Genomic DNA, 21764 nt, shown 5'->3' on the forward strand with positions numbered 1-21764 from the left:
ACATCATACCTGCTAACCTCTAACTGCACTACAAGATGATCATCTACTTTATTCCATATACTGCATGCATTCAAATATAACACCTAGTGCTCACTTCGGCAGCACATATACTAAAAATTGGAACGATACAGAGAAGATTAGCATGGCCCCTGCGTAAGGATGACACGCAAAATTCGTGAAGCGTTCCATTAAGAAAAAAATATATAACCTAGAGTTCTGTATTCATCGCCCTTTTTGATTTCGGCCCTGTTACACTTTAACTCATCTTACTGACTGCAATTTTGCCCTGACATCTATCTGTCTGTCTTTCCTCAGTCTCACTGCATCTATTTGTATGCCAACTGCCCCATCCTCACCCTTTCACTTCAGTTTCCATTTCCCTGCCAAAATTAGTTTAACCCCTCCCCAAATGCTCTAGCAAACCTACCTGCAAGGGGATTGGTTCCTCGCAGGATCTGGTGTAACAGGTCATACCTTCCCCAGAAGAGATCCCAGTGATCCAGAAATCTGAAACCCTGTCCCCTGCACCAATTCTTCAGCCATGCATTCATCTGCCAATTTATTCTGGCATTCCTACCTTCACTGCCACATGCCACAAGCAGCAATCCAGCAATTACTACCCTAGAGGTCCAGCTTTTCAGCTTTCTGCCTAACTCCCTATATTCTCTCTTCAGGACATCCTCCCTTTTCCTATCTAAGGTGTTAGGACCAATATGTCCCATGACCTCTGACTGTTCATCCTCTCCCTTTAAAATGCTGTGGAACTGATCTGAGATGTCCCTGACGCTGGCACCTGAGAGGCAAAATACCATCTGGGTATCAATTTCATGTCCACAGAATCTGCTTTTTGCTCCTCTAATTATGGAATCCCCTATCTCTACTGCCCTTCCCTTTTCCCCCTTCTCTTCTGAGGCACAGACACAGAGACCTGGTTGTTACGGCTACCCCCGGTAGGTCATCCCCTTCCAACTGTATCCAAAGCTGTATAGTTATTATTGAGGGGAGTGGCCACAGGAATACTCTGCACTGGCTGCCTGTTCCCTTTCTTTCTCCCGACAGTCACTCAGGCACCAGCCTCCTGCAATTTAGGGGTGACTACTTCCCTGTAGCTCCTATCAGTCACCTCCTCATTCTCCCCTATGGGCCGCATATAACACAGTCTCTAAGGAGCTGCAGCTTGATTCATTTTGTGTAAATGTAGTTGTTAGGGAGATTGGAGATCTCCCAAATTTCCCACATCTCTCACAAGGATCATTCCACTGCCACCAAATCTATTCTCAGCGTACTAGATATGTACTGACAGGGAAAAAAAAGAGAAACTTTCTTGCTTACTAACTTAGAACTCTGCCTGTGCTTGTCCAAGTCTGTTCCTGTTCAAGCTTGATGAGCCTAAGCCACGCAAATCCCTCTCATAACCAATGAATATATTGCAATTGAATCTTCAATCTTCAAAACGCCAGAAAGTTAATCCTACTTAATCTTTATATAACAAGCTTCTAAGCTCAGAAAGACTCTAGGGAGCATTGATTCTATTGATATAAGTGTAACATTAGATATGGACATCAAACAACATGGTTCTGTGAATGAAGTTACACCAAGGCCCAATATAATTGGATCGTGAGAAGAGATTCTGTAGATGTTGGAAATCCAAAATAACACACACAATGTGCTGGATGAACTCAGCAGGTCAGATAGCATCTACGAAAAGGCATACAGAATCAATGTTTTGGTCCGAGACTCTTCACCCACTTTCTGGCACTTACTTTCCTTCATATCAAAAATATCTTCTTTCGTTTTCTTTGGCGATTGAGTCTTCATATCTCTATTAAATTATACTGCACAGAATCAAGCCCTTCATCCCAACTATTCCATGCCAACCAAGATACCAGTCTAAGCTAGTCCCATTTGTCTGCTGGGCCCACATCCCTCTAAATCTTCCTATTCATGTACAAGTTCAAATGTTTTTAACTGTTGTTAATGTACCTGCCTCAACCACTTCCTCCAGCAGTTCTCACTATATAGTGACCACTCTCTGTGCAGAAGTAGTTCCTCCATTGGTTCCTATTACATCACTACCTTCTCACCATAGACCTGTGCCCTTTAATTATTTATTCTGGAACCATGGAAAAAAGAATGCATTCACCCTATCTAGGCTGCTCATGATTTTAAACACCTCCATAAAGTCACACCCCCCCATCCCGTCAGTCTCCTATGCTCCCATAATATAAATTCCTATCCTGCCCAACTTTTCCCTCAAGTCCTGGCAGCATATTTCATAATTTTTTGCATTATTTCCTGCTTAATAACCTTTTTCCAATAACAGGGTCGCCAAAACTGTACACAATATTCCTGGCACTGCCTCATCAACAACTTGTACAACTGGACAATAATGGCCAAGCTCCTGGACTAAATGTCTCTTCTCGAGGGTAGAAAATTCCTGAGATTTACCTTCTGAGTAAATATTTTTTTTCTTCTTATCTCTGTCCCATCGGCCCAGTTCTCACTATTTTAAGGCAGTGATCCATTATTCAAAAGGGGGAAACAAAATTAGACAGAGCTACAAAATAAGTGTGTTAAGATGATGAAACTGAATCCAAGATTTGAGTTTTATGGAAAGTTTTGAAGGAGGTGTGTATTCTGGAAGTTGACTTCTGCTGAAGGAATGGATGACAAAGATGAAGTAATGAAATTTGGTAATTTTAAGATCCCAAAAATGGAGAAGACTGGATCTTGGAAGATTATAGGACCAGAGTCAGATAGAGACACAAGAAGTGGAGAGACCAGGACTAGTTTGCAAATACAATAAGCGATTAGGGCAGTCTTGCCTCAACTTTCAGGGAGACTGCACCTGAGGTTGATTATACAATTTTGCTCTTTAAGCAGGAATATTCTTGCATTATGGTCATTTCAAAGAAACTGCATTAGATTTATTGAATGAGTTGAGTAATTAGAAGAGATTGAGCAGGTTGGAAGTAGATTTATTGGAGGTGCAAAGAAAGAGATGTGATCTTATTAAAACCTGTGATATTCTGATTGATCTTTATGGAGTAGATATTGAGAAGATGGTTCAGTTCTTGGTGGGATCTACAACTGTAAGGGTAATTTCTGAATAATAAAAGACTAAGTTAGAAATGAGAAGGAATTTCTTTCAGAGAAGTCATGCTTCTTTAGAGTCCTCTACCACTGAGTGCTGTGGAGGCTGAATTATTGACCATATTTAGTCAAGATGGACAAATTTTTGCTTTGTTACGGAGTTGAGGGTTATCAACCATGAACACATTGATTGATGGAACAAATTTAAGGTGTAGTATAGCTACGTACTGTTCCTGTTTCATGTGATCTTGTGTTCTTGGTGCTGCCACTGTGCAGTCTGGGACTTCCAACAGCCAACTGGTTCAGTAAAGGCCTACCTTCAAGTAAGAGAAATCATATTGTACCTTCTAGGTAAAAAATAGTTCTTCAGATTGAAAGTAGTGCACTGTGTGAGATGTCCAAGTCATAATGCTTTCAGATTATTTACAGATCAGCAGTGCCAGGCTCAGACTGACTTTTGCTGCCCTTTTTCATGCATTTCACCCTTGACTGCATCTTTAAAGCATTTCAGAGGGGCATTCCCTTTCCCATTACCCAAAAGCCCCCCACTTCCCACAGCATTTTCCTGAGTAAACACAAGAGGGGGAGCACAGCCCTATTATCAGGTTATTTTTCCTATTGTCCAGTGCCCCACAGAGTCCTTCCAGGTGAACACAAACTTGCACATTCTTTCCACTGATATACTCATTTGTAATTCAAGATGTGGCCTCCTAGGTTGGGAGGGAGGGAACCAAACAAACTGGGTGACCACTTTATAGACCAGCCAGTCTACAGCCATGATACTGAGCTTCCAATCACCCGTCTCTTTAATTCTTCATCCCATTTGCAGACCACTGTTGACCTTCAACACTCTTTCTCTGAACCTATGTCACAGTTCATCTTTCCATTTGGAGTTCTAAATCGCCAGCACGCATTCAGCCAGTTATGTGGTGCAAGTACATGTACAGTACTCACACTGCCCACCTTAAGCAATGTTAGCAGTGGAGTTGAACAGCAAGTTTGCAGGAACCAGCTTAAGTTCGAGAGCTGGTTGTGCCCAAGTATCTTTTTTGAGATGTTTCCTGCTTTTGAAGTGTTTCTTTCCATTGCCCACTGCTCTATTTAATCCTTTTGACATTGCCAGCTGAGCCTTCCACTGTCTGCAATTCCTCTTCTGAGACATTCCATGAACCCTGACATTTTGACCAAGTTTTTAGCTCTCTGAATGCATATCTTCATGTGTAACTCGTGTCCAATTTTATGATTTTAAAAATTCCAGTGAAGCACATTGATAGCCTTGTTAACAGTGTTAAATAACTGGAAGCTGTTCTTTTATTGGACAGACCCACCTTTCGTTATGGCGTTTGAAATCTCAAAGGTTGTTCCTGTGCTCTTCAAAACATCATGTACTAAAGCAATTAGCCTCATTTGCTCATGTCCATTCCTGTGAGATGCTTTGTCCTGATTTTTATTGAACAGAGAAAATATTTACAGATGGAAAAGGAAATTGAACTATTGAGAATTAAAGAGCTGAACAATTTGTTCTCAAGTTTACCTTCAAGATAGTTATTGATGCAATTTGTATCTTATAATGTCGCACTTTCTTGGGGTGCCTTCTTCAGAAGCTGGTTAATGATTCCATGAATATACAGAGGCACCTTTGTACCTTTTACAGCAAGTTGTTGGAGGGACTGCCATTTGAATCAGTAAATACGTTTCACATTACACAATCTCTGTAACAAACTTGCTCTTCAAGGCTGGACGATACAGACTCAAGTTGGACTGAATGTGCTTCAGTGGCGTGTGAGATAAACTGTATTCAGGGGAGTTGTTGATTTAGAACAATCTGCAGCTTGACTGAGTGTTTGGAAAAAAATCATCTGTTTCCGACAGTCTGAAACTGGATCACAGCTTCAGTATTTGCTGAACGACATTGGTAAGGAGATAGCTCATTATGGAGTGCACTCTCTGAAGTAGATTTTATTCTGTTACAATAACATCTTGGACAGTAAGTTGGAAACTTTAGCATTAATTTTGGTATTGAGTTCACAAATCAATGTTTCACATTCTATAACTTTGAAAAGTGTCTCTGAATGTTGCTGTTGTGTGAAATTGCTGAAGCATAGAATTAGATCTGTAATACTACACTTACACTGTACATATATAGGTGTCAGATTGGATCAGATGATAGCACTTTCAGTTCTGAGTCATAAGGTTGTGGAAGTCACATTCTGGAACTTTGAAATAGAATCCAAGTGGGTGCTGCCTTTTAGTTGAGATGTTAAAGCAGTGTCCCATCTTCTCTTTTGGGTGGCTGCAAGAGATCTTGTGGCCAGTTTTGCAAAGATGAACTAGTTCTTCCTGAGGTCCCCTCCAATATTTTCCTTCAGCTGTTGTCACCAGAACAGATTGGTCATTATTGGATGCCTGCTGCATTTACTACATTTCAACCTTGATAGCATTCGAAGTACATTGACTGTAATGAGCTGAAGGAGAGAATATGCTTATAGAAATCTGTTATGGGGTGTGGTTATTTGGGGGGCTTAATTTCCCAAAGGGCTTCTGTAATTTAGCTTGTTTATAAACAATTCAAGATTTGAGCATTTTCATCCCTCAGGCCAGTTCCTTTTTAAATTTATAGTATTTTGATGGCTTCACCCTTTATAATGAAGAATTTATTTTCATACAGGCTTTCATTCCTTTTCGGTTTGGACTTTTAGTACCATTCACTAATCCTGTGTCACATCATTGCCCTTTGCTCCTGGACAATCAACCAGGAGTTGGTGAGCTCAATATCTAGTGAGAAACAGGCCATTCAGCCAAAGGTCCATGCGTGCCATCGAGTACTTAACTCAGTAATCCAAATTACCGGTGCTTGGCCCACAGACTTTTTTGCACTGGCACATTGAAAGCTTATCTAGATGCTGCTTAAATGTTATGAGTGTACCTGCTTCATCCACCCACTGAGTAAAAAAAAAATCTTAATCGGATCCCCTTTTGATCTCTTACCTGTATTTTGATAGCTCTGGTGTGGGGAAAAGTTTCCCACCACCTTACAATCCTTTGCCGTAAAAGTAAAATAATCAACATTCCCATGAATCGCTTGAACAGCTGTTTCAGAAGGAAAAACAAACTTTCACATTTGTTGTAATAAGCAAAAATGCGGGAAAAGAGTTGGGTTTCGATGAGCAGTTTTTCAGAAGGTTTTCCTGGTGCTTGAACAACTAAAGGACACACCGGAAAGGCTGCATTGAACATGGAAACGTGTAGCGCAAGAACAGGCACTTCAACCCACTTTGTTGCACTGAACTAATTAAACTAATAATTAAACGCCTAACTAAACTGATTCCTTCTGCTACACAAGCTCCATACCCTTCCATTCTTTACATATTCACGTGCCTATCTAAGAGCCTCTTAGAGGTCTCATTCAATTCTAAGTAATACCTTTATTTGTCATATGAACATTAATGCATATAGTGAAATACATCTGGGTAGTCTCCAGCCCCTTGACATGAACTTTGAATTCTCCAACTTACGGTAATTCCCTCCCCCTCCCTTCCCCCATCCCACTTTCACTTTGCCTCCTCCTCCAGCTGCTTATCACTTCCCTCATGATTCCACCTCCTTCTACTACCTATAGTGCTTTCCCCTTACATTCCTCCTCCACCTTTCCTGCCTATCCCCTCCCTGCTTCCCCTCCCCCACCCCTTGATCCCTGGTTTTTCACCTGGCACCTACCAGCCTTCGCCTTCCCACCTTCTTTACAGGGCCCCTGTCCCCTCCCTCTTCAGTCCTGATGCAGGGTATCGGCCCGAAACGTTGACTTCATTTCCACGGATTCTGCCTGACCTGCTGAGTTCCTCCGGTGTGTTGTACGTAGTGAAATACATTGTTTACATCAAATCGGGGGGAATTGGGCTGGTCAGTCTGCAAGTCTCACCACACTTCCAATACCAACCATACCATGCCTATAATTCACTAACCCTAATCTATGGCTGACTGGTGGCGCAGTGACATCAGCACCGGACTCCAGAACTGAAGGGGGGGGTGGCGTGGTGTGTGTGTGTGTGTCTCAGTCTGACACATCTCATTTGAACTTTGGAGATCTCATCTTCATTTTGGGTTGTCTCCAAACCGAAGACATGAATGTCCATTCCTCTAAATTCTGGTATTTTCTCTTCCTCCCCCATTCTCTCTTGTCCCATTTCTCATTCTGGTTACCCACTTACTCCTCCTCTTCTCCTCACCTGCCCATTACCTTCCTCTGGTTACCCTCCTGTTTCACTTTCTTTCATGGTCCATTGTCCTATTAGATTCCCCCTCCTTCAGCCTTTTACCTCTTCCACATATCTCCTCCCAGCTTCTTGCCTCATCCCCTTCCCACCCACCTTCCTCCTCAATAGTCTTCCCCACTACCTGCCAGCTTGTACTCCATCCTCTCTCTCCACATTTTCCTCTAGCTTTTGTTCCTTCCTTTACAGTCCTGATGAAGGATCTCGGCCCAAAACATCAACTGTCTACCGTAGATGATGCCTGGCTTGTTGAGTTTCTCCAGCATTTTGTGTGTGTTCCTTTAAACCTGAGCCCTGTCATCTTAAATGCACGCCCTCTGGTATTAGACACTTCTGCCTTGGGGGTGGGGGTGAGACACTTCTTGTCTCTCTGTCTGTGCCTCTCATTATCTTATAAATTTAACTACTGTATCAGGTCTCCCCTTAGTCTCCACTGCTGTAGAAAAACAACCCAAGATTGTCCATGCTCTCTGTAGCTCATGCCCTCTAATCTAGGCAGTATCTTGGTTAACCTCTTCTGCACCTTCTCCAAAGGCTCCACATCTGTCTCATAAAGGGGGAATATTACTGGTCACCCCATTATGTGAAGGATGTAGCAATCCATATTTGGCCTAACCAGAGTTTTATAAAGCAGAAAAATTACTAAAAGGCCAGAAGCAGAGGAAGACAGATATCTCGGCTGCAGTGTCAAAGGTAATATCAGAAATGGGGAATGTTGAATCATGGATAAATTCAAGACAAGAAGAATTGAGTCTTGGAGATGACTAAAAAGTAGATGGACTTCAATTTTGCAGGTTTTATCTCTTGGTGTTACTGATTCTGGCTTCCTCTCATAACATAAACCTTTAGGGGAGGTTTTCTACCATCTGCCCTATACCTTAATGTATGGTGTACACTGTTACCCTGTGAATGTTCAGTTTGAAAGCTGTGCATCTATTGTTGGTTAGACCACAGATGATGGGTTTCCTACATACTGACCAAATACTGGGCGGTGCTTGAAGTGCAGACACGAGCCCTGCATCTTCGATGGCTTGCAGAACAATTCAACCCCTCTTTGTTTCAGGAGCAATACAGGAGCACACCTTCCACCCACTATGCCCGTGTGAGTTCTTTGTCAGAACTCTCCATTCACTCCTACTTTTCTCTTTCCCCATTGGTCCACTGGAATGCATTTCCCTTCATTTGGTTTGACTCCCCTGTTGATGAATCTGTCCCTGTTCTTTTGGGTGATGCAGTCCTGATCGCTATAACACACTGGGTTTATTCTTTCTTGGCTTTGTGATTGAAGAAAAAAAGTATCTCCGACCAATTAAATGCCAATGATCATCAATATCATTTGTGTCAGCAGGAAGATTTTCACCTGTCAGTATATAAGCAAAGACAACCAGTAAGATATAGAAAATAAATTTTAAGATTTAAGATACAAATCTCAACATCATTTATAAGATCATAAGGTATAGTAAGCCATTTGGCCTGTCAAGTCTGCTCCGCCATTCAATCATGGGCTGATCTAATTCTTCCAGTCATCCCCACTTCCCTGCTTTCACCCTATATCCTTTGATGCCCTGGCTAATCAGGAACCCATCTATCTCTTTAATGAAACCAATGACTTGGCCTCCACAGCTGCTTGTGGCAACAAATTCCATAGATTTACCATTCTCTGGCTAAAGTAATTTCTCTGCATCTCTGTTCTAAATGGATGTCCTTCAATCATAAAGTCATGTGCTCTTCTCCTAGAATTCTCCTACAATGGGAAATAACTTTGCCATATCTAATCTGTTCAGGCCTTTTTAACATTCAGAATGTTTCTATGAGATCCTCCTTCATTCTCCTGATCTCCAGGGAATATAGCCCAAGAGCTGCCAGACATTCCTCATATGGTAACCCTTCCATTCCTGGAATCATTCGCGTGAATCTTCTCTGAACCCTTTCCAATGTCAGTATGCCCTTTCTAAAATAAGGAGCCCAAAAACTGCACACAATACTCCAAGTGTGGTCTCACGAGTGCCTTATAGAGCCTCAACATCACATCCCTGCTCTTGTATTCTATACCTCTAGAAATGAATACCAACATTGCATTCGCCTCCTTCACCATTGACTCAAACTGGAAGTTACCCTTTAGGGGATCCTGCATAAGGACTCTCAAGTCCCTTTGCATCTTTGTGTTTTGAATTCTCTCTCTATCTAAATAATAGTCTGCCCATTTATTTCTTCCACCAAAGTGCATGTCCATACACTTTTCCAACATTGTATTTCATCTGCCACTTCTTTGTCCATTCCTGCCATGGATGGTCCCAAGCCTGGCTATAAAAGAAGGTTTGGGCATGGAGCTAGCAGCCCCATCCCGTCAAAACTCAATGCTACAGGAATGCCTACAGAAGCTCCAAAGATCTCATCCCTGGGAGAAGGAGGATACACCAAGAAGACGGGTGTCATCTGGGAAAATTTGAAGGACTGGCCCAGCACCTAAATTTCTAATAAGCTGCTGTCGGCTGCTGTAGGGGTGAAGGGCTTGAGAAGAAATATGTGGTGCAAACATTTGGACTTCTTTTATTCCTTTTATTAAGGGAGCTAGGGCTTTACTCTTTGGAGAGAAGGAGGATGAGAGGAGACATGATAGAGGTGTACAAGATATTAAGAGGAATAGACAGTGGATAGCCAGCGCCTCTCCCCCAGGGCACCACTGTTCAATACAAGAGGACATGGCTTTAAGATAAGGGGAGGGAAGTTCAAGGGGGATATTAGAGGAAGGTTTTTAACTCAGAGAGTGGTTGGTGCGTGGAATGCACTACCTGGGTCAGTGGTGGAGGCAGATACACTAGTGAAGTTTAAGAGACTACTAGACAGGTATATGGAGGAATTTAAGGTAGGGGGTTATGGGGAGGCAGGGTTTGAGGGTCGGCACTACATTGTGGGCTGAAGGGCCTGTAATGTGCTGTACTATTTTTGTTGACTATTAATAGTTGTTGACATCCACATACATTATATACTGCTTGCGTGACAATTGCAGTAGATTAAACGTCAAAGTCCCTGTAAATGCATTTGCTCTCCCTTACCACATTTGATTATGCCAATAATAAATAAATTTCCTCCTCACAAAGAAAGCCTCCATTGTTTAAAATCTAATGCGAAGGATAATATCGAAACCAGCATTATTGAGTCAATAACCAGTAATTAGTACTACTTGCCACCATTGGAATGTTATTTACAAATGCGTCCTTGAATTCTACTGTGGAAATACTGGGACTCTTAGAGAGGCAGTGCACTGTGCAGCCATACTCTTAGCAGCTGCTGCCATTTTGCTGGCTTTCAAGGTCACTTCAAATGTTGCAACTTCTGAGGATAAATGACAGTTTCAAATGTGACACGGATTCTTCAGGAACTCTTACATTTTCACAGAAAAAGAATGTCAAGTAGGAGGACTAAATTATCAGGGATTGTTTAAACCTGAAAATCTGCTCTGCATGGAGCTTTTGTATGGTTTTGTTCATTACAGTTGATGCCTTTTTAAAATTTCTATTTTAAACTATTCCAATGTTCTCCTGGCCTGCATCCTATCATTGCCTTACACCAGCTTGTTCAACTGGAACCCAGTTGTTCACATCCTACCGCACATTTCTTTACGCATTGCCTGCACGATCAACCATATTAGTCCTTGACAACATCTCAGTTTCCCTGCATCTCCTCCTTCGTTTTGATTCCGTCCATGAGAGCCAGCTAACCCCCTCCGCCATCAACATTTCAGTCTCTATAACTCTTCTGCTTATTTAACCATCCAAGACACCTCAAATCCTCCAGTTTTGCTATCTTGTACATAGCCGGCTCCTATTTACAGCAAGTTTGCTATTATGTTTCTTGCATTGCCTACAGGTTATATTTAGAGGGGAAAAATAGTCTTTGTAAAACTTTATAGATCAGAGGTGCCAACCTGGAGTCCACAGACCATTTGATTAGTGATAGAATTCCATGGCATAAAAAAAAGTTGGCAAACCCCTGTTCAAGATCATACTGAAGGGAAGATGTTGTCTTTTTTTTTTTACCATTGTCAGCTATCCTACTGGGACTTAAGCTCTGGAATCCCCTCCCTAAACCACAATCTCTTGTTCTGTCTTCATTACCTTTATCCAAGTATTTAATATCTCCTTACAGGGCAATCTTAATTAGTAAGATGCTACATGAATTAGCCAATTGCAGAAGATCATGTGCCTGTTCTCACACATGTCTATGCTTGATCAACAGGTGCTGATCCTCTGTGTTGTATCAATGAAGAAGCTTGATGCCACGATAAGCTGCAGATGACTTGTAGCCTCATTGCCAAGGAAGGTAACTGACAGACCATGTTAATGTTGTGGTATCTGAATCTGAGAAAATACAACTTCATGATACATTAAATATATTTGGTTGCACTTTCCAAACCATATTATTGCAAATCTTTTTATTGACTAAGTTCAAATAGAAATGCTATTTCTGTTTGCTGTAACAAACTGCTGGAGTAGCTCAGTTGGTCAGGCAGTATTTGCAAAGGGAAATGGATGCTTGGTTAGTGTTTTGGGTCAAGAGCTTCATCTGCATCTGAAACCTCAGCTGCCCACTTTGATCCACTATTCCTGCCTAAACCCACTGAGTTCCTCCAGCAATTTGTTCTTTGTTCTGTCATCTATGGTGTCTTGTGTCTCTTGATATTTCTGTTTTCTATTTTTATTTCCTTTTGTTTATTTAATAATGATCCATAAATATCCAACAAGATAAGTAAAAAGGCTAGTTTCAGTAATAGTACTTCACCACCCCCCCCCCCCCCCAACTACTGTGTAGACACATCTTTCTGGCATATGTTATTGGATTATCTTCCTCACCAATACTCAATAAGGAAAGCAGTCATCTTAAATTTTGCGGAACTTCCAATGATATATAAAAAGTGAGAATAATATTATAAATATCCTTTATTTCTCCAAACATGAAGAGGAGTGAATTTTACTTTGTCTTAGTGTATGTTAATGGAAAACCAAGCGTACAGGAATAATGGCCTGAAATCTGCTTGCCTGGCAGTGTCCCAGATCCCTTAACTATCATCGTTTCCATTTACTTTTTCCAAATTTGTAAAACGTTTCATTGGTTTGCTTGATATATGTACGTTCCTTTTAAAAAATATATCTGAATGGAAAAAATAAATAAATTATTAAATTTGTTTACCAGATGAGTTCCACTGCAGAAACCAGAAATACAACTGTTAGACAAAATGGGCACAGTGGTGAAAGTAACTTGCGGGAGAAGATCTACAAGAAGGTAAATGACCAGTTGTTTGGCAGGCTTCTTAACAAACCCATTTGCATTACATTCATGGAATGCGTTGTTGAAAATAACGTTAATGCTGAGGACATCTTTCATTGTGCTGTGTGCATAATGCAATAGATTCTGAACAGATCTGGTCATCAGCAGCAGAGCTGTACTTCTCTGTAATTTATAACATATGGGACATCCCTCACTCTTATAAACAAGACAGCAGAGCAACTGTAGTTAATCAGGAACGTAGACCACTAGGTTAGTAACGACACCTAATGTACCTAAAATGAGTTTCAAGTTGAGTGAAGTTAAAAGATATGCAAACATATGCAAACTTCAAAACAGCCGACTGTCTACAGATGTAAGTGGTCCCACAATCATCAGCTCACATCAAAACTCAACAATCTTGTCATAACTTGTTGCAACCTGCTGGTGGACTATTAACAAACTAAAAGGACAAGGAATTTCCAAGGATATCCACAACCTCAGTAATTGTCTTTAGTCAGATATGTGGAAAATAGATGATCCAATCTGGTCTTCTGAACATCTTCAGATAGTTTGATAGTCAGGTAACATTTGTGGGAGGTAAGGAATTATTGATGAGTCGGGTCTAAACCCTGCATTAGGACAGGTTCTCAATCTGCAACATCGACAATTGCTTTGCTCCCACAGATGCTGCTTGGCCCAGTAGATTGTTTGATGAGACCAGACAACATCACATTTCATTACTTACTGAGCTTCTAGTCTATCTATTCCAATACAGCTACAACAGTAGTGTGTAAAATACCTGTGACAAAGAAAAAAAACCAAATTCAATCCAGGTATTAACTATATGGAAACAAGAATAAATGCATTTACAAGTCCACGGGTCGGTTGATCATCAGTGAAGTGGCAGATGGTATTAGCAACAGTTTCAAGTGTACTTATTCAATAATGGACTGTTCACTGATGGTTTAATTTTGAGTTTTTCCAGGAACCCTCTGACTAAAGCTTCATTACAACATTGGTTCAACATGTGGATGGTAAGAGATGAGTTCCTGAGGTAAGGTTAGAATGGGAGCCCTTGACACTAAGGCATCATTTCACTGAATGTGATAACAAGGAGTCGGAGGAAAGTGAAAATCCCTGGCTGCTGAGGAGAAAATTCAACACTGGCTGAAGCTGTACCTCACACAAAGGAGGATAGTTGTGGCTTTGGAGGCCAAATTGGTTCCAGGACATTGCTGCAGGAATTTCTCAATATATTGTCCTAGGTCCATCCATAATTATCAGCTTTATCTGTGATCTTCCTTCATAAGGTGACAAATGGGGATGCTTGTTGATACTCTGCTCCATTCAAACTCATACAATGGAGCCATTCATGTCTGTATTAGCAAATCCTGGACAATTTTTGGGTTCGATTGATAAGACACAGTTTACTTTTGTATCAAACTAATATCAGTCTAATAAACATCTCTAACAAGAGGAAGAGTCTAACAATCAGCCTTTGCCAAGTTCCCTGAAGCATCAACATCATGGGGATTATTGATAAGTGGATTGGATTTTGGTTACAAGACCTAGTCAGAAGAAGACGACTAGAAGGTTAGCTTCTTTTGTCCCATACATCAAAACGTACAGTGAAATCCATCTTTGCAATCAAATCAAATCAGTGAGGATTGTGCTTCTTCCATGCTTCCAGCACCAACATGGCATGCCCACAAATTTACTGAACCAAACTGTATATCTTTGTTATGTGGGAGGAAGCAAGAGCACCCAGAGGAAACTCGCACATTGACGAAGAGAACATGCAGACAACTTGGCCCTGAAAAGCATTTAAGCTAAGTGCTAGGCTACTGTGCTGCCACCTGATGTTTGATATTCTGTGGACTTCCAAAGCCTTTCCAGCATCTCAAAAAGCAGGAATATATGTGAATACCTTCCACTTGCCAGGAGGAAATCACTCCAGCAATTTTTGAAGTTCAACACTACCCACCTGCTTGCAACCCCTTCATTGTCCAAGATATTCACTTACTCCACCAACAGCTCACCACAGTTGTTATGAGATCTACAAAGTTCATTGAAGCAGCTTGCCAAAGTTTGGGTGGCACAGCTGACCAAGCCCATTTGCTACCAAGTGCATACCATCCCAAGTTGGAAATGTACAAATGTACCACCGATTCTTCATAATTACTTGGTCTACATCATGCAACTCCCTACCTAACAGCACCTGGGAGTGCTTTTATCAAATGGACAGCTGGGTACAAGAAGCTCGTTCACCATTAGTGCTTCAGGCAGCTGTGATCAGGCAATGAAACCCATTCTTTCCGACATCTCAGAAAGAAACAAAATGAAATCCCACGCATGCTGCAGTGAGGGATTGGAATCATCATGTTTTGCCACACTGAAATTGGTGTTCATCTTGGAAATAAATGTGATTGAATTTGCAAACCATAAATCAGGAGTTCAAATCCCAACCCAGTTTATAAAACAAATAGTTTCAATAAATCTGGCCACACCGTTACTTTACAAGTAATGGTCATCCCATAGTGCAGAAACAGTGGCCACTTAACCTACCAATCTGAACACCTTGGGTATGTTGGGGGGGGGGGGGGGAGCATTTATGGCGAGAATATGCAAACTCCACGTAGACAGCATCTGAGGTCAGGATTGAACCAGAAGTTCTGTTACCTTGAGGCAGCCACTCGAGTAGCTGTGCCATTGTGCCACATAATTATCATCACATTGTATACCAAGGAAGATTTGTTATCAAAAACCCAATACCAATGTGGCTGGCCTTCTAGCCCAGCCAAACAGGACATCCATTTCAATGCTGCAACATTTTAACTTCAAGGACTGTGACAGAACAGGTTGGCAGTGCTAATTCGCCCGCTAACCTTGCCCCTTTTCCTGTTTAGTCACCTTCCCTTGTTCTGTCCCTGATCTAGTTTCCCCAGTTGTTAACATACTTTGCCCTCCATTCTGCAGTTCTTGGGAGTTCACCGTTTACACACCCCAACAGTAAAACAATCGCTAGCTTGGCTAATCAAAACAATCCCTTCAGTTAACGTGCTCTATTGGTTTATAACTCATAAAAGTAAGGATTCTAGACACTGGCATTCCAAACAGTTTCATTAATTTTCACCCACATTGTTACATTGGTTTGTAGACAGCAGGACAGCCCCAAAAGACATGAAGGACAGTTTGGGGCGTCCTAAAATAATGTGCGGGTTAGTGGGAGCAGATGCACTATACCCCTTGCAGGCAGATTTAACTCTCAGTTTGGCTTTACTGAGAGGTGTGGAGGCTGAATTTGAGGTTGGTGAATAGTTATATTGGAAAGTTAAAGGTAGTGTGTCGTTGAAAAAGCCTGTGTACACTTGTAAATTTTTGTACGTACATGTTTTCATGTGTCTGTTTATAAATACTTTCTTTTCTTCACAACTTTTGGGTAGATTTTGCTCTTTTTTTTCACCTGGCACCAAATAAAACCCCTTGCACTAATGTGCTGTTGTGGCTTACCATCTGTTTTTTTTTTTAAAAACTGGTGACCCTCGCTGGGCATGCTTACCCACATCTGATAGCGGGATGTAACAGACTGTTCTGTAAATGTGGTCAATTAACATCAGGCTTGCAAGCAACACTAAGTGAAATTGATATTCACTCACAGTATAGATATGATACAGCAGAGTTGATTTTTCTTATTTACAAGATGTTTAATCAGTTTGGGGAAAAATGTTCTGTAAAGCTTTTAAGCTTTTCTTTGTACATCTGACTTTTCATGAAGATTGAGGCTTGGAAGGAGCATTTTGATTAGGGCATCCAAGTGTGGCATTTGGTCATGGTCAGAGCATTGTTGCTATGCCCGAGTACTCCCCTTTTATCACAACTGTATGATCAGAACATTCTGTTTTGTTTTATTGTTGCTGAATAGACTTTGAAATTCTTCTGACTATAAGCAATTTTGTTTTATAAAGCTTTGTATTACACACAGTAGTTTACAACAAAAACTACCAGTTTCTTTGTGACAGTTTTTAAAAATGGCTCAAGACTTATCACAGAGGTACTATTAAATCAAAAAACTGCTATACTGAACCACAGTTCAATGAATGTGGGTGATGAAGGTTGAAAAAAAAATGATTTTGTAGAAGATGTCTTAAATGTGGAGAGGGTTAGAATGGAACTCCAATGAGTGGAGTCTTATACACAGAAATCTAAAACTGAAACAATGCAATATTTATATTTTGCTTTTGCTCCAGACTCCATCATCTGCGCTTCAAGCATCTATCCAACTGGGGATAGGTTATGCTGTTGGAAACCTTACCTCCAAACCAGAACGAGATGTGCTCATGCAAGATTTCTATGTTGTTGAAAGTGTCTTTCTACCAAGGTTGGATTTTAACTTTTTTTTTAAAAAAAAGACTTAGTTCTACTTTCAAAATAATTCCACTTTAACTCTGACATTCTGGTGAGGCTATCTTAACTATTTTATGGTGGTTTAAAAGAAATTCTGGGAAGTTATGAAATGAAACTACAAGTTATCCTCTGTAGAAAATTCATACATCATAATGAACGGCAATAACATCCATTTACATGACACTTGTAATGTAACAAATATACCCCTAACGAAATTGCAAGTCTTCCGTGGCCTTGAATTGTTCTTTTCAGTTTTCATATTAAACCCTGAGGATCAGAGAAATAGATCTTGCCAAGTTGCATGGACCTTGGCTAAAATCTATTGGTAGTAAAGGGATCAGAAGGGAAGGATCTGTGAGTTTAATACTTAAATTTAATCCCATACCCCAACTTTTTAAATGATCTTTTAGTCATCATGCGTACATGCCTTTCCTTGCTTTGTCATTCACTTTGGGCTGATTATGCCTCCTAATCTAATATTGGTAATGTGGTTAAACAGTCTGTATGTTGGAAGCACCACAAGCAACAATACAATGGCCAGCAGATATTCTGTGTTAGCACCCCTTTCCTGTACTGTTGCTGTATCCCTTGATGTGCAGAATTCTGTCGATCTTTTTCTGGCATATACTCAGCGATGCAAAGGCTTAAGAACGGATCATTCCAAAGATTCACTAGCCTCTGAATGAAGAATTGGCTGAGCCCTCACTTTGTCACTGTGGTGGTTCTAAACCAGGGCTTTCCAACCCCTCTCATGCCATGGACCAATGCCATTATGCAATGGGTGCATGGATCCGAGGTTGGGATCTGCTGTTCTATACTTTCCATCTCTTCCTCTACTCTGACAACCCATGTAAGGATATTGTATGTTTCAAAGGGGCTACAGACTATCTAAACTCAGGAAAGCACAAGTCCACTCTCTGTCCTGTCTTGACAGGACAAACTCACCATCTCAGAAACAATCTTGTGTACTGCCTCTATTGTAAATCAATTGTTCCCTTGTAAGAGAGACCAGACTGGAGCAGAAGATTCTAATACAGAGGCCTAAATAAGTGCAGTAAAATGTTTTTATTCTTGTATGCAGATTCCCTTGCATAATCTGCCTTCCAGATAGTTTCATGGCAGCATGCTAATTATAAATGGCGTCACAGATAGACAGTGTGGTGAAGTTGGCCTTCAACAGTCAGGGATTTGAGTATAGAAGTTAGGAAGTTATGTTGTAGTTGTACAAGATGTTGCTGGGGCTACATTTAGAATAATCCCTCTTTTGTTTTAGCCACCTTACTATAGGAAAGATGTAATTAAGATGAAAAGAGTGCATGGAAGATTTGCGAAGATGCGGCCAGAAATCAAGGGACTGAGTTATGAAAATAGGTTAAATGGATTGGGACTGTTATCACTGAAGCTTAGGAGAATGAGGGGTGATCTTGTAGAGGTGTATAAAATTATGAAGGGTATAGATAAGATCAGTGCACACAAGCTTTCTCAATTGGGGAAATTGCACAGTTTGGGAATTGAACTCGTTCCTCTGGAGGGCATAAATTTAATGTGAGAGTGGAGAGATTTCATATGAAACTGGAGGGGCAACATTTTCATCCAGAGAGTGATCAACATTTACAACGAGCAGCCAGAGGAAGCGATTGAGACAGGTACACCAACAACATGTAAAAGTTACTTGGACTCGTACATGGAGAGGAAAACTTTACAGCAGGGATTCTTAATTTTTTATGAAGTGGACCCCTTTGACAGTCTGGTGAACCCTATGGACCCCTTCACAAGCTAATATATTAAATATATAAAAGACAGGAAGACTGCGATCATGTTCAATCTAGCATCTAATAACTACTGTAATTTCAAAGTAGTGATGAGTATGCCGTAAATAATATTTTGAGATGTGTGTAACATCTGTAAAATGCTGTGAAAGAATCTGTGATTTCTTTTGGTGACAAAGTCACAGGTACTGCTGACACTACTGTGGTTTATCGCCTACATTCATAATTGAAGGAAATGCTAAATTTCAGTTGGAGGTTAGTAAATATAAAGCTGTAATTTTTTTCACATTCAATTTCAAGGACCCCTTGGAATATATCCACAAACCCCCAGGGACAATGCACACCTCGGTTAAGAACCCCTGCTGTAGAGGAATATGGCTCAGAAGTGGGGAAATCAGACCAGTGTAGATGGGAACTTTGGTCAGCATGGACGTATTGGGCCAAAGGGCCCATTTCCATATTATGACTCGGAATTTCTGATTCTGCATGAAGACACATTTCTGTCATTTAAAAAAAAAATTCAGTTTCTCATTATTTTTGCAAAATACTGGATAATTTTGCACTTTTTTTACATTGTGTTTCATCTGCCATCTAATTGACTGTTCACTTGGCTTGTTTACATCCTCTTGAAACCTCTGCATCCTCTTCATAACTTATACTACGAACAGACTTTAAAAACAAATTACACGTAATCCCCTCATCCAAATCATTGATATAAATTGTAAACATCTGGAACCACAACATCAGTCCTTGGGAAGTCTACAACACCTTAATTCTCACTGAATTTAAGAAGATAACCCATCACTGCCTCCTGATGGACAATTAACAATAAATTCCAACCACTCCAACAATATTGACATCTCATATAATGAATGTTATGTGTTTAAAAATTCCTGATATATGGTGTTTTTAATACACTCGTCAAATCAGTAAATCTATTCTCATTCCTTTTCAGTGAAGGAAGTAATCTTACACCTGCACATCGATACCCTGACTTTAGATTCAAGACGTATGCCCCGTTGGCTTTCCGTTATTTCCGGGAACTTTTCCATATAAAGCCTGATGATTATTTGGTAAGTTCCCTTTGTTGTCATCTTTGGTCCAATATTCTTAAAGGATTCATGGAAAGGAAAGGATGCTTAAATTTGTTGCTCTCCAAGGCACTGTGTAGGACATTTTTGCCATGAAGGGCTACATAGATGCAAAATAATGCCAACTATTTACCTTTATACAGTTCCATGAAATAGTAAAACACTCCCAATGTGCATTAATAATGCACGATGTAAAGAGATTGCAGCATAGGTAACTAAAGATTTAATATGAGGTAGACTTTGAAAAGCATCTTACAGGAGAGGTAAAACTAGGTTTAGGAAACTAATTCCAGTGCTCAGGATCTCTGATAGCTGAAGGCACAGCAGCCAGTGTAGTGGAGACTAGAATGGGAGAGGGGTTCAAGAATAGAGCTTTAAAATAAGGCCGAGAATTTTAGAAAGCAACTATTTCTGGATTAAATCACGACATTCTTAAAGCATGATTTGAAGGTGATCTGGATGCAGTTAAGAATATTAATTGAATTGACATAATTGACCTGGATAAATTAATTAGGAAAAAGATGGGTTGAGATAGCAGCACATAAATTTCAAAATTACAACTTTAAAGGCCAGAAGAAAATAGCATTTTCACTGAAAGGATAAGGCTTTGAAAGAGATGTGAGCAAAGTCAGTAAGTGTTTCAGTGTATTACTTTAATTTCTCTTTTCAAATAGATGGTAATTGTGTAGCTTGTGAAGATTGACACCTGTAGTTATTTAACTTTCTCCCATGGAGTTGATCACATGTCATCTGACCCTGCTTATATTCTATGACTAGAAGCAAACAAGTAAATGCTTTATGTACAGTGTATCTAATGTGTAATCATGCATCAGCTTGGTGAGGATGAGGAATCTGCATTTTGTGCATCTTCACAAATCTCACACAATTAACCCTGTTCAGTTTTTCCACCCTCACATCTTCTACTCCTCCTCAACTACTTCATTAACTTTGAGAGCTTGCTGACCAAACAGAACAAAGTAATAGGACTAGTAATCAGTGACTTGGGCAATCTTTTAATTTGTTAATAAATGTTAATCTAATGCCAATCAACTCTCCCACCCAGCAAGTGAATTACAAAACCACAAAATCTCATTCCAACAAGTATCAAATTGTTGCTCCAGATGTTTCAATATTTTGAATCTTATCCTTCTGATTTTTTCTATATTGTATACATGATTTGATACTTATTTTTTGACTATCATGTTTTGATACTTACAGAAACATAGAAAACCTACAGCACAATACAGGCCCTTCGGCCCACAAAGCTGTGCTGAACATGTCCTTATCTTGGAACTACCTAAGCTTACCCATACCCCTTTATTTCTCTAAGCTCCATGTTCCTTTCCAGGAACCTCTTAAAAGACCCTATTGTTCCCGCCACCACCGCTGCCGGCAACCCATTCCACCCACAACTAAAGTGATAAGCTTTTGTCATTTGTTAGAGAATGGAAACAAAATGCTGATAATATTCAGCAGATCAGGAGACATCTGTAAAGTGAGAAACAGATTTAACTCTTCAGCTTGACTTTACAACATTGCTGTTGGACATGTTGATTACTTACATAATGTTATGCTTTTATTTCTGTTTTCTCAGAACTTCTCTATCCTTTCAAAGCAATAATGTTGCATGATTTACTGGCCAGGAATATTCCATACCAGCTTAAACGCCTTTTTGATTTTGTGTCATTAGTTCATGAGATGGAATATTTAATCCATTGTTCTCATGCACTTGCCTTGTTTATCAGGTTATAGTGACAGCATGAGAAATCTGAGGTGAAGGATGCTGTGAGGTACCTCTGCTCTAGTTGAATGCAGATCTGTCAATCACTGTGTCAGCACCAAATGCCATGGCCATTTATTACACCACG

At 40.3% G+C, this 21764-nt stretch overlaps 1 protein-coding gene and 1 non-coding gene across 12 annotated transcripts in view; both read left to right on the top strand.

Annotated features, from left to right (window-relative positions):
* Positions 1-21764, top strand: part of pip5k1ba (phosphatidylinositol-4-phosphate 5-kinase, type I, beta a) — a 157555-nt gene that overhangs the window by 75092 nt on the left and 60699 nt on the right. For 10 of the 11 annotated variants that reach the window (XM_073048497.1, XM_073048488.1, XM_073048486.1 and 7 more), the window contains 4 exons: positions 11604-11687; positions 12558-12647; positions 16880-17010; positions 19761-19878. In XM_073048497.1, the coding sequence (XP_072904598.1) occupies positions 12558-12647; positions 16880-17010; positions 19761-19878 (339 nt within the window). In that variant the 5' untranslated portion in view covers positions 11604-11687. Of the gene's footprint in view, positions 1-4810; positions 5009-11603; positions 11688-12557; positions 12648-16879; positions 17011-19760; positions 19879-21764 lie in introns of those variants that run through there. The other variant, XM_073048491.1, reaches the window with a different exon arrangement.
* LOC140729877 (U6 spliceosomal RNA) lies at positions 87-195 on the top strand. The gene has a single exon (XR_012099421.1). It is a non-coding gene; the product is annotated as a U6 spliceosomal RNA (small nuclear RNA).

This window comes from Hemitrygon akajei, chromosome 6 (genome assembly GCF_048418815.1).
Source record: "Hemitrygon akajei chromosome 6, sHemAka1.3, whole genome shotgun sequence".
Classification (NCBI taxonomy): domain Eukaryota; kingdom Metazoa; phylum Chordata; class Chondrichthyes; order Myliobatiformes; family Dasyatidae; genus Hemitrygon; species Hemitrygon akajei.